Here is a 21,481-nt window from a genome sequence, read left to right on the forward strand (position 1 = left end):
CAACATGACATTTAAAAAAAGGTGAATTGCAACACATTTATAAAAACACTGAAGTCATAATGTTTGATCGGATGTTTCCCTCAAACAAACGCTGAGCACCCAATCATTATTAGTGTGATGAAATTAACGCAGACTATTAGTGGAAGAGTGACTGCTTTGATATCTAAAAAGAGGGATGATGGGATACTAACGCCATTTTATCTGCAGATGAAACTTGAGTTCATGCTTGAGTTTCTCAAGGAAGCCACACGTCAGATGAACTTACACTGATCCGGATCAGGGAGAAATCCCGCATGAAGCTTCGATTTGCTCACGGATGAACCGGAGAATCGCTGAGAATCTCCAACGATCTGCAGTCAGGATTTTTGTTCATTTGTGATCAAGTATTAAACGAAACAAAGACAGTAAACAATCACTGATATAAATACAGCCGTATAAAGTCCATCATCAAACACTGGAGATGTGATGAATCTTTTGTTCTGTTCCGTATTTATATTGTAGTAATTAAGATCAGAGTTCTGGAGTGTTTCTGGAGTCCCGTCTGCAGTGTGTGTGTGTGTGTGTGTGTCAGTGTGTTGGTCTTCATAATCGTTCAACAGTGCAACAGTAAACACACACACACTCACACACACTCACACACTCGTCTACCTGAGAGACGGTAAGACCAAACGCTCAATCACACAAAGGCAAACGATGGATCCCACCCGGGTCAGATGGGCGGCACTGCTGTCAGTCATCAGACTGGAGGCGGAGCCTGAGGGGGCGTGGCTGCTACAAGCCGTCCTGCAGTTCTTTAGCTTTAGTGAGGATGGCGTGAACATCAGAGATGGGATAATCCTGAAGAACAGCAGACAGAGTGGAGGTGAGAGGGCGATGTCAGTGTGTGTGTGTGTGTGTGTGTGTGTGTGTGTGTGTGTGTTACCTGCAGTAATCTCATGTTGGTTGTAAAGTCTCCAGCCAGTAACTGATCTCGAATCAGTCTGCAAAAACACACAGAGGAAAACCAGCCAATGAGAAGTCACTGAGGAAGTTTTATACAGTACAGATCTCTTCACAGCAGCTTCACCGATCTTACGTGAGCATGGCGCAGCACACAGGGATGAGGAACTCAAACCGATCCTGATCCGAAAAGAGCGAATCCCAGATCCGGATAACATCTGGAAGCAGGAACTCTTGAGAGAGCAGCAGCGTCAACCAGCGGAAGGTGAAATACTGAGGCTTGATGTTCTGCTCTTGCTGTGAGACAGACAGATTTTGTGTTTATGCCACAATAACTCAAAATAATAACCATCAGAACAGCTTTATCTGACGTGTTCAGGTGAAGTGGAAACTGGAAAACCCTTAATTAAACGTAATTTAAAGTATCGTAATAATAGACGTCTGCCCCTCACCAGTCTCATGTAGAGCTCCGTGTCCTTCTCCTTGAGTTTGGAGAACACGCTCTCCATCTTGAAGGTGATGCCGCACTGCGAGTCGTCCAGGCTTTTGATGAAGTTATCTCTGTTCTCGGACATCAGGTTGGTGAAGCAGAAGAAGGTGTCGGCCTCGGCGTGTTCTACAGACAGAAAAACACATGAACATAACAACAGGATGGATGGGAGCACAGCTGTCGTCTTCCAGGAAGCAGTAAATGCGTTACCCTTCCACTGGCTGTTGGGGTCTGTGGCGAAGGTGTAGTAAATGGGACCCACGATCTCGTTCATGCCCTGCACGTAGGCGATGCCCGGGTTGAGTTTGGCGTAGATGAAGAGAATCCGTTCCACCACTTCCCAGTGCGCTTCACAGCCGTTCGGGAGCACCTCGTACTCGTTGGAGGGATACAGGTTTAGTGCCTTCCCTGGAGAACTGACCTGAAGGTGAGAGCCGACGCTTCAGAACACACACATCCACTGACCAGGGGACACACACACACACACACACACACACACACTCACACACACACACACTCACGTTAGTGACGCCGCTGCGGTTCCGGTTGACCGTCTGGGCTTTGAGCGTGGTCTGCTCCACACGCCGCCGCAGCGTCTCGTACTCGTTCTGAGGGTCCAGGATGAGCTGACAGGGAAACTCTGTGGGCCGCTGGAAGAACGCCATGTCTGGGTACAAGCGCCTGACAGCACACATTCACACAGTTCAAAGTTCAAATACTTCAAAATTAATATTAATATTGAACATTAATAATAATTAATTGGATTATTTCATATTAATATTGAATAATAATATTAATCTGAATGAACAAATTTTGAAGTAAAAGGAGAAAACAGGTTAAATGCTTGAACATTGATATTTTGTATTAACACTAATATTAAACATTATTATTAATATTAATTAACTGGAATTATAATATTAATTAATATTAATATTGAACATTAATATTAATCTGAATCGGCACACAAATGTGGAAGTAAAAGATGAAAAGGTAAAATGCTTGAACATTTTTTTATAAATACTGTAATTAATATAAAAATATTGAACATTAATATTAATTAGTTAAACATTAATATTTAACATTAATATTGATCTGAATCATCAAATTTGGAAGAAAAAGGTGAAAAAGGTAAAACGCTTGAACATGTTTTAATAATAATGAACATTAATACTAATTAATTGGATTATTTCATATTAATATTGAACATGAATATTAATCTGAATCAACAAATGTGGATATTAAAGGTTAAAAAGGTAAAATGCTTGAACATTATTACTAATATTCATTAACTGAATTAATTAATATTAATATTGAACATGAATATTAATCTTAATCAACAAATGTGGACATTAAAAGGTAAAATGCTTGAAAATTAACATTATTAATATTAATTAGATTCATATAAAAATTGAATAATATTAATCTGAGTCAAAACATTTTAAGGTAAAAGGAGAAAACAGGTTAAATGCTTGAACACTGATTTTTGTATTAATACTAATATTAAACATTATTATTAATATTAATTAACTGGATTAATTAATATTAATATTGAACATTAATATTAATCTGAATCGGCACACAAATGTGGAAGTAAAAGATGAAAAGGTAAAATGCTTGAACATTTTTTTTATAAATACTGAACATTAATATTAATTAGATTAACATTAATATTTAACAGTAATATTGTGTCTAACATTAATATTGTATTTAATCATCAAATGCGTAAGTAAAAGGTCTAATGCTTGGACAAATTTGAGCTTGAGTGTCTTTAATGATGTTTTCGAATGAATCTGATCATTTATTCATTTAGTCAAACATTTTATCATTTTAAAACGTTTTTCATCACACAGTCTTCTTCATGTTCGACTGTCTCACCTGACGTCTTTATCGATCTGCAGCAGAACCTCGTTGTCTTTGAAGTACGTGTTCCACCGGCTGTCTGGGTTTGGGTTCAGAGGCTGCAGACGAGAGACGAGCGTCACATGATCAGTAACACAGACGTGTCTTCAGAGTTCTGCTCCGTGTAAAGCTCTGAAACTCACGTGATCCTCCAGCGTCACGTCCTCTCGAGACACGCCCAGGTTGGCCTTGGCGATTCCTGGCTGAATGATCATCTCTCTCAAGAACTGGGCGTACAGATCCCTGACCAATCAGATTCGAGCTCATTAGCATAATGACCCTGTGCTTCACAGACGGTCACATGGGACGTTATTTTAGCTTTAAAGTCACTTTTACTCATTCCGCAGCTTAATTTCCTCAGAACGTCCTTGAATCAGTGTGTGAAAATGAGAGAACATGCACTTTTACAGTGTGTTTGAACACATTTAACCACAAAATCCACCCAAACCTGCTTCTGGAGACGTCCTCATATAAAAACAGCCTAAAATGAAGTAAAAGTGTGTGTAACCTCTGCTTCTGCAGGAAAGACTCCCATAAGGCCTGATCCGGCGGCAGGTAATTCAGCAGGATCTGAGGAATGAGAATATTTCTGTCATTTCAATTCTTCATCGGTTCAGTCACATGATGAGGAGTGAAACTCAAGAGACGCGAGACTGACCTTCCAGCACAGAGAGCGGATGCCTCCTTCACACGGGATCCCTGAGAGAGAGAGAGAGAGAGAGAGAGTGAGTGTGGAGAAACACACGCTAACTCACGCCAACACGCCACACGTACCGCTGAAGCACAGCTCGCGTAAAGCCTTCAAATCGATCTTCTGCTCGCTCAGAGAAACCTTGAACTCCTGGATCCTGAGGAACACAAGAGAGATCCGTGAACATCTGACCTGATCACATGATCACACACATGACCTCACGCGTCACATCGCACAATATTCCGCAGAACAAAATGATTCATTCATACCAACACTGAACATTCACGTTAATCGGAACAAATGTGGAAGGAAAAGGTCAAATGCTTGACAAGAATATTTTTAAATTAATTATTATATATAACATTTTCAATATTAACTGATTGAAATTATTAATACTGAACATTAATCTGAATAAAGGTAAAATGCTTGAACGTTAATTTCTTATTAATATTAATATCGAACATTAATATTAATCTGAATCAAGGAAAAGGTCAAATGCTTGACATTAATATTTTTTATTACTATAAATAATAAATGATTATATATAACTTTTTCAATATTAAAAATTGGATTTAATTAATACTGAACATTAATCTGAATAAAAGTAAAAAGGTAAAATGCTTGAACGTTAATATCTTATTAATATTGAACATTAATATTAATCTGAATAAAAAAAATTGTAAGAACAAGGTAAAATATTAATATTTTCTGTTGATATTAATATTGAAAATTAATATTCATTTGAATCAACAAAAGTGGAAGGAAAAGGTCAAAGGCTTGGACATTAATATTTTTATTAATATTAATATTGAACACCAATTTTAACCTGAATCAGAAAATGTATAAATAAAAGGTAAAATTCTTGGACATTATTTTTTTATCAATATTAATATTGAACATTAATATTAATTAATCAGATTTATATAAATATGAATTAATCATAATTTATATAAATATTCAACATCAATATTAACCTGAATCAGCAAATTCATAAAAGGTAAAATGCTTGAACAATCATTTTTTCATTTATATTAATATTGGAGATTAATATTAATTAGTCTGATTAATTAATATTAATGTTCAACATTAATATTAATCCGAATGAACAAATGTGTAAGTAAAAGGTAAAATGCTTGAACAAATTTGAGCTTGAGTGTCTTTAATATTTTCGAATAAATCAAAATGGAGATGAATCTGATTCCAGGATCATTTATTCATTTAGTCAAACATTTTATCATTTTAAAACACCTTTAATCCTAAACGACTTCATCCCACAGTCTTCTTCATGAGAATGACAGTAAATGTTACAGTAACGTGTTTGATAACGTGTTTTGCTTGACTTTCCTCATGAGGAACAGAAAGGTTTCGGATCCAGACGTTGTGACAGAATCTAAAAAGTGAAATAAACTCAGACATGAACGTCGTGACACAGATCTTTGAGGAAACACTCGATCATCTTTATATCAATATCTGGAGGAGCTCAAACTCCTTCCCAGAAACAGCCGCTGACTCTCACTGCAGTCACATGATCAAACCGTCCAATCATCGCCTAACTGCACTCTTAAAGGAACAGTTCAGCCAAAAATCATCGTTCTGGCATCATTTACTCGCTCTCAAGTCCTTCATCTAAACTGGTGTGATTTTCTTTCTTCAGTGTGAAGAGACGTTTCTCAAACTACCTTCTTTTGAATTTCACAGAAGAAATAAAGTTTTAACGGAGTCTGGAGATCTAGATGAATCGGATTGATTCCTTTGGCACTTTTAATAAGAACATGAAACATTCGAGAACTAAGATACACACGAGCTCAAGCGGCTCATTACCAGCTGTTAAACTTTCACCAGCGGCGCTAACGGATCCTGTCGCTCATTTACCAGCATCAGACTGACGAATCAACAGAAATGAAGCTTTATGGAGAGACTTTCAGTCAGATTCTCAATCACTGACACAAACCTCATGATCTGATTACGATTCATACATAACACAAAAGCATAAATGCATGGGATTTAAAAATCAATATTGGTTCATCAAAATAAGAATTTAAATGAGAAATCTATACTTTTACTTAATACAGCAAATTGACTCGTTGATTGTTTAAACTGTCACAAAAATATGCTATTGAGCATCCCTAAACTGTTCAATGTGAATTATAAACATTAAAATGAATGACTTTCTGCTCTAAAACAGTGTATATTGTGAAAGGGTTATAAAACTAAACCTGACTGGACTTTTTGGACATGTTTTGGACATGTTTGAATGTAAATACCGTGGTACGTTACTCAATACCGCGGTATTACAATGTGAAGCTGAAAGAAAACAAACACATCTCATTATCTCATGAAAAATACACCTGAATCAGCCGAATGTTTTCTGACTGACAGACACACACACACACACACACACACACACGCTGACACACACACACACACACACACACACGCACACGCACACACACGCACACACACACACACACACACACGCACACACACACACACACACACACACACACACACACACACAGCTGTGTCATCACGCTTCACCCGCGCGTCTGATATAAATAAGGTCTGTCGAGCGTGTCGATGAAGTAAAGTGTGTGTGTTCGAATGAAAATACGCTTTTTATCGCGTGTTTATTGTGTTTTTCACCTGTTTTTGTAGGAACTCGACATGTTTGACTAGCACAGTCACGCGCTGCCGGAAAAACAGCACCGGCGGAAACACTGGCGCGCGCACTACAGTTCCGCTCATTACAACACCATCACAAACATCACATTACTCGATCATGACATGAGAAAACATCAAACTATGAAGGACAGAAACGAATTATAAAGATTTTCTTTAAAATGAGTTTATTAGTGCGTTATTTACTGTTCTTAAGGGGAGGCTCGTGTCTGATTATATCTGATCACACACAAAGCAGTGACTGATTCCACATATAATCTATAAACATATTAAAGATCTTTAATATGTGTCTATATATGTATTTATTATATTACAATCAAAAAAATAAACGGTCTGTTTCTTGCCAGGATATTCAGAGTACTTGACAGGTTATATTTTAAAGTGGACTTCTTCATTAACCCACTTTTTCTTTTTAGTACCCCAATCAATCACACCGAACAGGAAGTGATCGTGTCGCGTGCACAGGTGACCCGGATGTGGCGCAGGTTGTGTTGACATCAGAGCGGCGGCGATCATCATCAGATCATGTTCATATTTCTGCGTTTCTTGTGAATCGAAGCGGCGCGTCAGTCAGTGTGCGGGCGTCAGGTAAGAGACAGACGCACGCTGCGCTCGCGACAGCCGCTGTCAATCACGGATCGACGGTGTTAAACTCACGCACTTTATTTAGCTGCTAGCTGCTAGCCCGCGCGCTAACACTCTTCACAGGATCAACATTCACACAAACATCAGCAGATCATCAGATCAGGAGCTCCGCTTCATTATTAGCGACTGAATGTGAGTAACGCGTCACGAGAACGCGTCAGACAGCGTTTAACGCGAACACTTTCCCGGTACAGTGAGTGTAAACAACAGCAGCCGCAGCATAAACATTAGAATATGACAGAGTGTCACTGTGATTAGAGCTGATGAAGATGATGAAGATGTGTGTGTCAATGTTACAATAATCGTCGGTTATGAAACGAATTCAGTTCAGCTCAATAACAGTATCAGTGTTGCAACGTTCATCAATCATGAAGCATTCAATTCAGTTCAATGTTGATTCAATTCAGTTCGATAATGATGTCAATGTTGCAAAATTAATTATGAAACAAATTCAGTTCAATAAGTGTCAGTGTTGCAAAGTTCATCAATTATAAAATGAATTCAGTTCAGTTCAATGTTGATTTAATTCAGTTCGATAACAGTGTCAGTGTTGTAAAGTTAATCACTTATGAAACAAATTCAGTTCAATGTTGATTCAGTTCGATAACTGCATCAATGTGGCAAAATTAATAAATTATTAAACAAATTCAATTCAGGTCAATGTTGATTGAGTTCAATTTGACAACAGTCAATGTTGCGAAATTAATCAATTATGAAACAAGTTCAGTTCAATAACTGTCAATGTTGAAAAGTTCAATTAATGAGACAAAATTCAGTTCAGTTCAATGTTGATTCAATTCAGTTCAATAACTTTCAATGTTGAAAAGTTCAATTAATGAGAAATTCAGTTCAGTTCAATATTGATTCAATTCATTTAAATAATTGACAATGTTGTGAAATTAATCAATTATGAAACAAGTTCAGTTCAATAACTGTCAATGTTGAAAAGTTCAATTAATGAGACAAAATTCAGTTCAGTTCAATGTTGATTCAATTCAGTTCAATAACTTTCAATGTTGCAAAGTTCAATTAATGAGACAGATTCAGTTCAGTTCAATGTTGATTCAATTCAGTTCAATAACTGACAATGTTGTGAAATTAATCAATTATGAAACAAGTTCAGTTCAATAACTGTCAATGTTGAAAAGTTCAATTAATGAAGAAATTCAATTCAGTTGAATGTTGATTCAATTCATTTAAATAACTGTCAATGTTGTGAAATTAATCAATTATGAAACAAATTCAGTTCAGTTCAATAACTGTCAATGTTGCAAAGTTCAATTAATGAGACAGATTCAGTTCAGTTCAATGTTGATTCAATTCAGTTCAATAACTGTCAATGTTGTGAAATTAATTAATTATGAAACATGTTCAGTTCAATAACTGTCAATGTTGAAAAGTTCAATTAATGAGAAATTCAGTTCAGTTCAATATTGATTCAATTCATTTAAATAATTGACAATGTTGTGAAATTAATCAATTATGAAACAAGTTCAGTTCAATAACTGTCAATGTTGAAAAGTTCAATTAATGAGACAAAATTCAGTTCAGTTCAATGTTGATTCAATTCAGTTCAATAACTTTCAATGTTGCAAAGTTCAATTAATGAGACAGATTCAGTTCAGTTCAATGTTGATTCAATTCAGTTCAATAACTGACAATGTTGTGAAATTAATCAATTATGAAACAAGTTCAGTTCAATAACTGTCAATGTTGAAAAGTTCAATTAATGAAGAAATTCAATTCAGTTGAATGTTGATTCAATTCATTTAAATAACTGTCAATGTTGTGAAATTAATCAATTATGAAACAAATTCAGTTCAGTTCAATAACTGTCAATGTTGCAAAGTTCAATTAATGAGACAGATTCAGTTCAGTTCAATGTTGATTCAATTCAGTTCAATAACTGTCAATGTTGTGAAATTAATCAATTATGAAACATGTTCAGTTCAATAACTGTCAATGTTGAAAAGTTCAATTAATGAAGAAATTCAATTTAGTTGAATGTTGATTCAATTCATTTAAATAATTTACACTGTTGTGAAATTAATCAATTATGAAACAAATTCAGTTCAATAACTGTCAATGTTGAAAAGTTCAGTTAATGAGACAAATTCAGTTCAGTTGAATGTTGATTCAATTCATTTAAATAATTGAAAATGTGGCAAAATTAATCAATTATGAAACAAATTCAGTTCAGTTCAAAAACTGTCAATGTTGCAAAATTAATTATGAAGCAAATTCAATTCATTTCAATAACTGTCAATGTTGCGAAGGTCATCATTTATTAAATGAATTCAGTTCAATGTTGATTTAATTCAATTTGACAACAGTCAAATGTTGTGAAATTAATCAATTATGAAACAAGTTCAGTTCAGTAACTGTCAATGTTGAAAAGTTCAATTAATGAGAAATTCAATTCATTTCAATAACTGTCAATGTTGCGAAGTTCATCATTTATGAAGCAAATTGAAATTCTGCTGTAAAGCAGCTCTATAAAGACAATAGAGTTTATGTTATCCAGCTTAATTCAGTTCCAGTTCTGTTCTCATCTGATCACAGATCAATAATATCCCTGACTGATGAATCCTGTCCGTTTCTCTCGTCGCTCAGGTGGAGCGTCTTCTCTTCCATCTCGATGTCTGGCGCCTGAGATCCGGGCCGCAGTCGTGTTGTTGTTCTGTCGTCCTGCTGATCGACCGTCGTCATGGCGACTAAAGTAGGAGACGACCCGGAGAGCCTGATGTCTCTGTGCACCGTCTTCTGCCTGAAGAACCTGCGGAGAACCATGTGCTACAGCGGAGAGCGGAACCGGCTCTGCCTGCGTCCGGACGTCTTCCTGCCCAGCGAGATCTGCGACAGGCTGGTGAACGTGTACGTAGAGGTCGCCGTGAACGCGCTTTGGTGTGTGCCGCGTGCTGAGGTGTGACGCTGATGCTTTTGATTGACAGGTACATGGATCTGGTGCACACTGACAGCGACTTTGAGCCGCAGGACGGCTTCTTCCAGCTCTTCAGTGACCCGCGCAGCACCAGGATCACCCGCCTGCAGCTGAGGGAGGATTTGGTCCGGGACCGAGACCTGGAGGCCGTCGGGAAACAGGTGAGGAACGAGCCGAGAGCTTCTCCATCTGCATTGTGATTATCAGACGAGCAAAAATGTAGGGCGGAACTCGGTTCCTTTGCATCAGATGTTGATTGGATGTGGGCCTCGAGTGGAGGCGGAGCTGAGCATGAGGGGCGGGGTTTAAGAGTGTCACCAGAGAGAAGACTGGAAGAGCCAGTTATGACACTAATTCAACATTACGAGGTCAAACCAGCTTTAAAAATAAGACATGCATGGATAAAACATTCACTCTCGTGCGTCACATGGAGGGAGTCGAAATACTTTCACTTTCAGTGTTCTTTATGGTTGTACAACAGATGATCACCTGACCGACACGCCTTCAGTTTCAGCTTGTGTTGTGTATGATTTTGTGTTAATGATACTGAGTAAGTGTTTCAGTTCAGATCAGCACTGGATCGTACAGCTGAAAAGTATAATATATATTCACTTTGAAAGGCTTAGAATGGTGATTTTCTCAAGTAAATTCAGCCATAAAATACAGTAAAGTTCTAGTTAAAAATAATCAAGGCATAGCTTTTCTGTAAATGAACACATGGAAAATCATATTTACACATTTTTATTCATATAACAACAGATGTTTTATATCATTAAGCGGGTCATTCTGCAGAACTGGTCCAGAGTCGGAAATGTCTTGGGGAAAAAAAGTGTCTTTTTACACATTTTGTTTGTATGCAAATTGTATAATATCCAAGATACTCATTTCTAGTAATTGTGCAGTTAATTCTCATATTGTATTTTCAGAAAGTTCTGGAATATTTTTCATCTCCCCAAATTTGTCACTACCGAAACACAATAATAAATCATTTAATAAGAAGAGTCACATTGACCTATTAAGATTTTCTTTACAATCTACCTTGTTAATATATTTTTTGCTATTTTTAAAAAAAAGTTTTCACATGTAAATCAATAACAATTACAATTTTAACAATATTTCAAGTGTAATTTATGAGATTTGTTGTATTTTGAATCCAATCTTTCTTTGTAAAAGTCATAAAGTTTATCAAACTGATTTCAAAGTGAAGGATTCATTAGTTTGAATAAACATTGAATCAAACACTATAATAACATCTGAGTTGATCATTCAATATACTTTATTTCTGACATGTTCCGGTCGTGACGGCACATTTCCGGTAGTGACAGTAATGTGTTGGTAGTGACACATCACATGACACAATTTAACTCTCACACTAAAACATATTAAAATACTAACGATTTGCATAACTGTATTAAAATTGGGTTTATTTCCCCCAAATAAATGATTATGCGTTCACTTTTGTTTCGGTCGTGACTGTTTCAGACTCTTTTGAGCCGCTCAGAGATGATAATCATCACATGGTTATCTAACACAGTTCTGAACAGTTTTACATGCATAAAAACTACATTTTATGGAATAACACTCAAAAAAGTTTGCTTAATTGCAGAAAAAGGTGTTTGTTAGTGACGTTCCTTAAAGCTCCACACAGATTTTCAGGCTTCTGAACTCATTTAACTCAGAATGATGATGATCTGCTGTGAAAGAGAGGCTGTGAGAGGAGCAACACAGGAATATTGCCTGATCAGAAATGTAGAAGTGTGTTAAAATCAGTCTCAATGACTCAAACACACACTGTTCCGGTAGTGACGTGAAAACACTTTTCTTTTTTTTTCTTTTTTTACATAAAGTTTCATGATTTAAAAATAAAATATAAATGTTTTTTTTTTTTTTACTTCATTTAAAAAAAAATCAAAAATATATTTTTAAAAACTACAAATTACAAAAATTATTTCAATATCCTTTCACAAGTTGAAATTTAGGAGTCAGGGTTCAGGACGGAATTGAAAGTACCCAATAAATGATAATTTTATATATATTAATCTTACTGATATTTTAAATATTATTGTGGGATTCAGCAGATAATAGAAGGATCTTAGTAAACATCTACAATTTGAATACTTAAAATGCTTTTTAAATGTGATTTTGGTTGTGGGACAGCAGTTTGCACCAATTCTGAAGGATGGCCTATAAATAGCAGATCAGATTGTTTATATCGTCTCAAAATGTATATTATTATCACACAACTCTACGACATTAAGATATTATAAACATTAGCCTTATTTTCTGAAATTATGTATTGTGAAAAGCACTATGCAAATAAATCTGACTTGACATCATGTCTTTACTAAAACAACCGAGACTTTTCTGAGTGACTTTGAATCGATTCATTGAACTGTTGAGTTTAAAGGAACTGAAAACCGCTGCTGAATCTGAGATGCTTTTCAGAAACGATCTCAAACTGGTTTAGATTGAGATCGCCTGCAGACACTGATTCATGTGAAATCTGATGTGTGCAGGATCTGATCGAGCTCCATCTGACCTACTGTAACCACCTGACGGCGCGCGGCCTGCGGACGCTCTCCAGCTTCAGACACTCGCTGCTGTCGCTCAGTCTGTTCGGCTGCTCCAACATCTTCTTCAAGAAGGTCGGCGGGCCGCTGGCGTACGGCGAGGAGGACGACGATCTGGAGGAGGGTCTGCGCCCGCACACGGTGGACCAGAGCTTCAGCTTCCAGGGCTTCAACCGTCTGCGTCTGCTGAATCTGGGCGGCCTGACGCCGGAGGTGGACGTGGAGGCGCTGCTGAGGCCGCTGCCGTCGCTGAGCTCTCTGGACCTGTCAGGCGTCCATCTGCCCCGGCCGGCGTTCCTCACGCAGTGGAAGGAGCGTCTGGCGTCTCTGGTGCTGTATAACGTGGAGCTGACGGAGGAGCTGATCCACACGCTGCTGCAGATGAGCCGGCTGAGGTGAGCGAGACGTCTGGTCCGTTTACGCGCGTGATTCAAAGCTTCCGCTAGATCACGTTTTCCTCCGCTCTGTCCGCAGACACCTGGATATCTCACGAGAGAACCAGAGAACGTCTAAATTCAAGATGACGAGGAAGATCTTGAGCAGCATCGCTCAGGGTTTGGTCAATCTGGTGTCTCTGGACATCTCTGGACACATCATGCTGGATAACTGCACAGTGCCGGCGTTTGAGGACGCCATGGGCCGGCCGAGGTGAAGACGCCCACCGGACACACTCCTCCCACAGCGCCGTTCCCTCCGTGTTTATCTGAGCGTGTGTTTGTGTGTTTTGCAGCATCGAGCCGTGTAAGAGCAGCATCTACCCGTTCCAGGAGCTGAAGAGGCCGCTGCAGTTCTTGGGCCTGTACAACACCACGCTGTGCACCGTCACACACATCCCGGCGTACAAGGTGCCGCACACACACACACACACACACACACACACACGCACACTGTGTTTGTTTGTGTCCAGTGCTCTAATCGACCTCTGTGTGTTCAGGTCACCGGCTCCAAGAACGAGGATCAGATTCTGAACGCTATCGAGGCGTACACCGAGCAACGGCCCGAACTCGCCCATCGAGCCATTAACCAGCTGTTTGACATCGCCAGGATTCAGCACTGCAGTCAGCTGCTGCGAGCGCTGCAGGTCAACACTAGAGTCTTTAACACTTTGGGGTCTTTTTACGACGTTTGCTAAAATTAAAAAAAAGTTCTCCTTGTCCAAATGACATGAAACTTTGTACAGTGATTAACACTTTCCAGATCTACAAATAATAAAAAGTGGAGTGAAATCTTGTTTTTATGTTAGTGTAGAAAAAAAAGTCACACTCCGGGTCTTTGGGGTCTCCAGGCATCAAAATGTAATTTTGTAACAAAATAATTGTTTTTTAAAAAACAAATGTAATTTTACTCTGTTTATTAATGTTTTTACTTCACATTTGTGCAATTTTTGTCGGATTTATCATATTTTTTTAAATTTATATAATTAAATATTTTGTTGAGTAGGTTTTTACAAAAACAGATTTTTATGTCAAATTCACTTTATAAAGACCCACATTTCTAACTTTCATTCATGGATAATTTGACATGGTTTAGTGTGAGATTTTTGCTCATCTTTTGGAAAATGCAGTTTTAAAAGTAAAAAATTATCACTTTATCCAGTAGATTCAGTTGGATTTATATCTAAATATTATGAAATCACAATTATGACAATAAAAATGACTTTTTGTCAAAGGTTAGCTTTTTTGTACTAAAAAAATAAGTTTTTAAAAAATGTTGATTTTGAGGATGAATTTTGTCCATTTTCTAAGCGGGTCTCATCACAATGTAACAATATTGAAAAACTGATTTTTCTCATTAAAAAAATCCTAAACTTTGACAAAAAGTCATTTTTATTGTCATAATTGTGATTTGATAATATTTAGCTATGAATCAGCTGAAAATACTTGTGTAAAGATGTCTTTCAGTCAGTCAAACAGCAAATAGTGGAGCTCTGCTGCCATCTGCTGGATAAAGTGATCTTTTTTTACTTTTAAAACTGCATTTTCCAAAAGATGGGCAAAAATCTCACACTAAACCATGTCAAATTATCCATGAATGAAAGTTAGAAATGTGGGTCTTTATAAAGTGAATTTGACATAAAAAGCTGTTTTTGTATAAAAACCTACTCAGTAAAATATTTATTTATATAAATTTAAAAAATATGATAAATCCTCCAAAAACTGCACAAATATGAAGTAAAAACATTAATAAACAGAGTAAAATTACATTTGTTGCCTGCGGTCTCTGGAGACTCTGAGTGCTTCCCAAACGAAGACCGCAGATGGGTTAAAGTTGAGTGAAGTGCAGTCATGTGATCTCTGACGGCGGTATCCCCAGTGCGCACGAGTGTGTCACATGTCACGTGTGTCTGTGTGTTTCAGCTGGTGATCACAGCGCTGAAGACTCACAAATATGACAAGAGCATCCAGGTGACGGGCAGCGCCGCTCTGTTTTACCTCACCAACACGGAGTACCGCAGCGACCAGAGCGTGCGTCTGCGCAGACAGGTCATACAGGTGGTGCTCAACGGCATGGAGCAGTACCAGGAGGTCACGGTGAGGTCAATGAGTTTATAGGATCATTCTGGTGACCACAGCTGCCAGTTTGTGTTCAGACCGTACTGAGCTCCAGGTGTGTGTGTGTGTGTGTGTGTGTGTGTGTGTGTGTGTGTGTGTGTGTGTGCAGGTTCAGAGGAACTGCTGCCTGACGCTGTGTAACTTCAGTATCCCGGAGGAGCTGGAGTTTCAGTATCACAGAGTCAATCTGCTGCTGCTGAAGATCCTGGAGCCGGCGCGTCAGGACGAGTCCATCCAGCGCATCGCCGTCCACCTGTGCAACGCTCTCGTCTGTCAGGTCGACAACGACCACAAAGAAGCCGTCGGCAAGATGGGATTCGTCAAGGTGCTGTTCACATGTTCGCTCGCTCTCCTCCTGCGCTTAAAGGGGCGGTTCACCTGAAAATGCATATATTCGTAGAAACGCATGAAGATCTTTCTTTCTTTCTTTTTTTCTATGATCTGACATTTTTTATCCATCTATTGTCACGTTAAATCATGCTAGCATTGTGTAAAATCATGCTAGCAAGGTGTTAGCAACATGTTAAATCATGCTAGCATTGTGTAAAATCATGCTAGCAAGGTGTTAGCAACATGTTAAATCATGCTAGCAAAATGCTAATTAATGCTAACAACATGTTAATCATGTTAGCAAAAAAACGCTGACAGAGTGCTAAATCATGTTAACAACATTTGTAGCATGTCATCATGTTAGCAAAACATGCTAATCATGATAGCAACATGCAAGCAATGGTAGATCATGCTAGCAGCATGTTAACAATTTGTGCTAATCATGTTAACAACATGCTAATCAAGTTAGCCAATTGTTTAATCATAACAACATACTTATCATGCCAGTAAGATGCTAGCAATGTGTTAATTTATGTTAATGTTAACAACATGCTAGGTAAATGCTAAATAAGACTAGCAACATGTTAGCAATGTACTATCTTGGGAATCTCGTTAGCAACATGCTATCTATCTGCAAAATCATGCTAGCAACTTGCGTCTATCTATCTGATTATTTCGGTCTGTTTTTCTGATATTCTGTATTTCCTTCAAAAACCCTTAAACTTTAAACTACTTTAAGCTTCATACTTCAAACTGAAAACCTTCAAACTTCAAGATTTTAAAATTTCGTCAAACTTTCTCAAGCTAACTTAAAGTTTGTCATGACGACCTTTTTTATCTAGTTTGTCTTGTGGTGCTTGAATGGTTTAAAAGCATTAGCGTGATCATCTAACGTAACGCTAGCCAAATTATGACGGGAAAAACAGATGCTGCGTTAATTGTTAAATATTTTTAACCCAGTTAACTGAAAAAAAATTCAATGCATGCTTTAACATGCTAATTTTGTCAGCACTAATTTATATGCATTTATCTACCAGCTCTAACACATGAAATGAATTTGTCTAACACTGTTTTACAGTGAAGTGACAGTAATTGCCATATGGGAACTGCAGTGATGCGTTTCCTGTTTAAAGAGGAGATAGTGATGGTTGCGGTCCGTTTCCTGTTATGATGTGATCTCTCATCTAACAGTTTGTCTGGTTTGTGTCACAGACGATGCTGAATCTGATCCAGAAGAAGCTGCAGGACAGAATGGTGCGTCATTACTGAACTCTGGATTTCTGTATGTGGCCATTTTACAAACTGCTGTCCACATCTGCTCAGAGCTGTGCTGGATAACCATGTGATGATCAGCATCAAAAGAGTCACTACTGAAACATGTCATCATTGTTCTGGTAGTGACAAAAGGAACACAATCATTTATTTGGGGGAAATAAACTAAATTTATAACAGTTATGCCAATCATTAGTGTTTTAGTATGTGAGTTAAATTGTGTCATGTGATGTGTCACTACCAACACATTACTGTCACGACCGGAACATGTCAGAAATAAAGAATATTGAATGATCAGCTCAGATGTTATTATAGTGTTTGATTCAATGTTTATTCAAACTAATGAATCCTTCACTTTGAAATCAGTTTGATAAACTTTATGACTTTTACAAAGAAAGATTGGATTCAAAATACAACAAATCTCATAAATTACACTTGAAATATTGTTAAAATTGTAATTGTTATTGATTTACATGTGAAAACTTTTTTTTAAAAATAGCAAAAAATATATTACAAGGTAGATTGTAAAGAAAATCTTAATAGGTCAATGTGACTCTTCTTATTAAATGATTTATTATTGTGTTTCGGTAGTGACAAATTTGGGGAGATGAAAAATATTCCAGAACTTTCTGAAAATACAATATGAGAATTAACTGCACAATTACTAGAAATGAGTATCTTGGATATTATACAATTTGCATACAAAAAAATTTTTTTTCAAGACGTTTCCGACTCTGAACCAGTTCTGCAGAATGACCCGTACACACGACTTCATTATTCCAGTTAATGTGTGTTTGATGACGTTTCCTGTCATGTGTTCAGTGTGATCAGGTGATGGAGTTCTCCTGGAGCGCGCTGTGGAACATCACCGACGAGACGCCGGATAACTGCCAGATGTTTCTGGAGTGTAACGGCATGAACCTCTTCCTGGAGTGTCTGAAGGTGCGCGGCCGATCACATGTTAGCGCAGCGCTCTCACGGTCTCTGTGCGCGGCGAACTCTAGCGTTAGCGGTTCAGTGGAATAAGTGTGAACGCCAGAAGAGCTGTATATGCCGCGGTCCAAACACACCCTGAATAACCTTTAGCGTCACATGACCCGTTTTCATCTGCTCTTACTTCACCCGTCTGATTTCCGCAGGAGTTTCCTGATAAACAGGAACTGCACCGAAACATGCTGGGGCTGCTGGGTAACGTGGCGGAGGTGAAAGCGCTGAGACCGCAGCTGCTGACGAAGCAGTTCATCAGCGTGTTCAGGTGTGACCGTCGTTCAGTGTGTGGGTCAGAGGTCAGTGTGAGTGTGTGTGACTCTCTCTCTCTCTCTCTCAGCGAGCTGCTGGACAGTAAGGCGGACGGCATCGAGGTGTCCTATAACGCCTGCGGAGTTCTGTCGCACATCATGTTTGACGGGCCCGAGGCCTGGGACATGGAGGAGCCCAAGAGGTCACATGTCATGGACAAAATGTGGGCGGCCATCCGGAGCTGGGACGTTAGCTCGCGACGCAACATCAACTACAGGTGCGTGAGGCTGAAATACAGCTCGATCAGCACATGATTCGAGAGATCACTGACCTCCTCACTGTCCGTCTGCAGGTCGTTTGAGCCCATCCTGCGTCTCCTCCCGCAGAGCGGCGCTCCGGTCAGTCAGCACTGGGCCACATGGGCGCTTTATAACCTGGTGTCAGTTTACCGTGAGTGTTTCACACATACATACTTATAATTTTTATTGCGATGAGCCTGAACTCCCCGTGATGACGGACACACTGTTCTCACTGCAGCGAGTAAATACTGCCCTCTGCTGATCAAGGAGGGAGGAATCATTCTGCTGCAGAAAGTTCTAGAGCTGGAATCTTCACACCAAGAGACCAAGGACATGGCGCGGTACTGACACACACACACACACACACACACACACAGTGGCTTTATAGGGTCAATTAAAGTTAGGGTAATAATTGTACTGTCATTAACTCACAATTATGAATTAATTACACTGATTTCAATCTGGCATAATAAGTGGCACATAAACCAGCGAGTCCTGAATTTGACTCTGAATCGTGACTCTTTTGAGCAGTTGATTCATGAATTATCCTCATGCTGAATGTTTGTGTCGTCACATGTGAGACTGATTTGTCGTGTGTTTGTGTGCAGGAAAGTGATGGATCAGTGTGAGAACTTCAAGGAGGATCCCATGGACACCAGCAGGTAAAGGTGCAGCGGACTTCATCTGACGATGATGATGATGATGATGATCCTCACTGGCACTGACGGCACGGATCAGGACGAGGACGTCACGCTGCTCTCCTACAACACACGTCTGTCACACTACAGTGAGGTCACGAGTGTGTGTGTGTGTGTGTGTGTGTGTGTGTGTGTCGGGCTTGTTTCTGTGTTGCACATGGACAGCAGTGACAGCTGCGTCATTCTAGGGGTGTTTCTTTCTGTTTTTATTTGTGCCCGAGTGAATGTGTGTGTGTGTGTGTGTGTGTGGAGGACGATCTGCTCGTGTCCTTGTCAGGATCAACCTTGATTATTTGTCTGGCGTCTTCAGAGAGACGGACCCGTATAAGCTTCTCTCCGTGATCATCAAGCCCGGGATCGATCAGAAAGCGCCGTCGAGACGCTCGTTCCTCTCTCCTCGTGTCGGGAAGAAAGTTCTCTGGGTTTGTTCCGTCTGGATGTTTTTTATTGAAACTATTAAAAGACTCCCGGTTGGAAATCTCACACACGTTCTCAGAATTCAATCACACATCTGTCATTAAAGCGATTATCTTTTGGGGAAGTTCATCGTTTTTTGTTTTTTTTCTTTCTTCTGTTGTATTTTTAATCATATTCACTTTTTATTTGCAATCTCATTATGAAGCTGATCGATTCGGAGTCGGCGTTTGCGTGTGTTTATCTCCAGGAACGATGATGGTTTATCAGACGTGCTTTTATCTGTGCTGTTAAATTGTTTTTCTACACGGTTTTGAACTGCAATAAAACCATGATGTACTGAAGTAAGATGTCCACACAACACTGGGTGTAAAGAGAGATTAATAATAATAATAATAATAATAATAATAATAGTTGTCAAACACTCTGTTACAGTCGTCTGGCTGCTTGTCTTTATTTCTTACAGATGATGATGATGATGATGATGATGTCGTTATAACTCATCAAGTGTGTTTTTAGATCAGTGATGATGTTAAACAGCTCTTCAACAGTTTCAGCTGTTCTGATATTTAAATATCTGTGTTTTTAGGTTAAAAAGGTTTTAAAATTTTAGGGGAAAATGTTAGACAAGATTTTTTCCTCATTTGTATAAATGTGTCTGTTTAAAAACAAAAAAGTGTGATTGTTTCATGACGTCATGCGTGTCAGAACCGGATTACTGACTGCTGTTGGATCCGGATCAGACCGTCTCTGCACCGCAGGTAAGACTCAGGTGATTAATATGGAGCAGATATATGCACAATTATTCATTAGGCAGGAAATATCTGCACTTTTGTACCCTGAGTAAATGAGAACAAACAGAACAGAGGTCTGTACAATAATGACATCGAAGCCATTTAAACTGGCAGAACTACTGTAGAGCATTTCAAATGTGTCAATGTGTGTCTATATATCTATTTTCTATATTTTATCATTGTCTTGTCCTTTAGTTTCAATATATATCATGGTATATGCATGGTACTCGTATGTACCCCACATTCAGTTGCGTGTATCTTATAATATAGTTCTGTGCAGTAACTGATTTCATGTAATCTGGATTATGTCATCAGACTCCAAAGGTTTAGTATTTGTAATTAGATTATATTATGTTTTAAAATGCTCATGATGAGATTAGTTACTTTTTTATGGAGTACATACATGCTATTCTCACAATGGGACTGTTTAGCTTTGACTGTGTTCACAATATAGATGATCGTGTAAGTAAATTTGTGATGCTTCTAAAATTATAGTTTATGAGATTAATAATTATTTAAGTTACTAAACACTGCTGATATAGCTGTGAAACAATGTCTTCATCATTTCCAGTGACCTTCACAAATTATTGTTTTCATGCTTATTATTGTTTGTTTATGTAACGCAGGGATTCCCAAACTTTTTTTGGCAGACAAACCCTTTTGGATTACAATATTGTCAAAAAGTAGTCAGAATATATTAAAATGAGTTATCTCGATTACTAACTACAATTTTCGTCATGTAATTTGTAATCAGTACCAGACTAAAATTTTCAAGTAATTGCAAATTCATTCTCAGGTTTGGTAAATAAACTGTCTTGCTTTTGTGTTCAGACGTGTTTTTATATTATTAAAAATACAAATTAATGCTATTAATATGGAACCCCTTTTCTGTCACATAAGAAAAATATAAATCATATGACGTGAAAAGTCGAGATTATAACATACTAAGTCATAATTACGAGATAAAATGTCGAAATTATGATAAATAATAATTATGACTTTTTATTTAAACTTTTAATATCGTAATTA

At 38.1% G+C, this 21,481-nt stretch overlaps 2 protein-coding genes across 3 annotated transcripts in view; one reads left to right on the plus strand and one right to left on the minus strand.

Moving 5' to 3' along the window:
* Positions 1-6,814, minus strand: part of tbc1d13 (TBC1 domain family, member 13) — a 7,063-nt gene extending 249 nt beyond the window's left edge. Inside the window, exons 1-12 of the mRNA XM_048167191.1 lie at positions 6,663-6,814; positions 4,103-4,176; positions 3,987-4,027; positions 3,837-3,898; positions 3,472-3,571; positions 3,305-3,387; positions 1,951-2,110; positions 1,640-1,850; positions 1,392-1,555; positions 1,076-1,236; positions 923-980; positions 1-837 (exon numbers count right to left, since the gene is read on the minus strand). The exon at positions 1-837 is cut by the window's left edge and continues 249 nt beyond it. Coding sequence (XP_048023148.1) covers positions 772-837; positions 923-980; positions 1,076-1,236; positions 1,392-1,555; positions 1,640-1,850; positions 1,951-2,110; positions 3,305-3,387; positions 3,472-3,571; positions 3,837-3,898; positions 3,987-4,027; positions 4,103-4,176; positions 6,663-6,685 — 1,203 coding nt within the window. The 5' untranslated portion in view covers positions 6,686-6,814 and the 3' untranslated portion in view covers positions 1-771. The remainder of the gene's footprint in view (positions 838-922; positions 981-1,075; positions 1,237-1,391; positions 1,556-1,639; positions 1,851-1,950; positions 2,111-3,304; positions 3,388-3,471; positions 3,572-3,836; positions 3,899-3,986; positions 4,028-4,102; positions 4,177-6,662) is intronic.
* Positions 6,815-7,131: 317 nt separating this feature from the next.
* zer1 (zyg-11 related, cell cycle regulator) lies at positions 7,132-20,090 on the plus strand. 2 transcript variants are annotated; one of them, XM_048167188.1, is made up of 16 exons: positions 7,132-7,286; positions 9,957-10,217; positions 10,295-10,445; positions 12,801-13,249; positions 13,329-13,502; positions 13,585-13,699; positions 13,789-13,935; positions 15,212-15,385; positions 15,516-15,731; positions 16,949-16,990; positions 17,831-17,950; positions 18,148-18,263; positions 18,336-18,524; positions 18,600-18,697; positions 18,785-18,887; positions 19,155-20,090. In XM_048167188.1, exons 2-16 carry the CDS (start codon positions 10,051-10,053, stop codon positions 19,210-19,212), a joined length of 2,319 nt encoding a protein of 772 aa, XP_048023145.1. In that variant the 5' UTR covers positions 7,132-7,286; positions 9,957-10,050; the 3' UTR covers positions 19,213-20,090. The 2 variants fall into 2 exon arrangements, with proteins under 2 accessions (XP_048023145.1, XP_048023146.1); XM_048167189.1 differs by having other exon boundaries at positions 7,153-7,475.
* The last annotated feature ends 1,391 nt before the right edge of the window (positions 20,091-21,481 follow it).

This window comes from Megalobrama amblycephala, linkage group LG18 (genome assembly GCF_018812025.1).
Source record: "Megalobrama amblycephala isolate DHTTF-2021 linkage group LG18, ASM1881202v1, whole genome shotgun sequence".
Lineage (NCBI taxonomy): Eukaryota > Metazoa > Chordata > Actinopteri > Cypriniformes > Xenocyprididae > Megalobrama > Megalobrama amblycephala.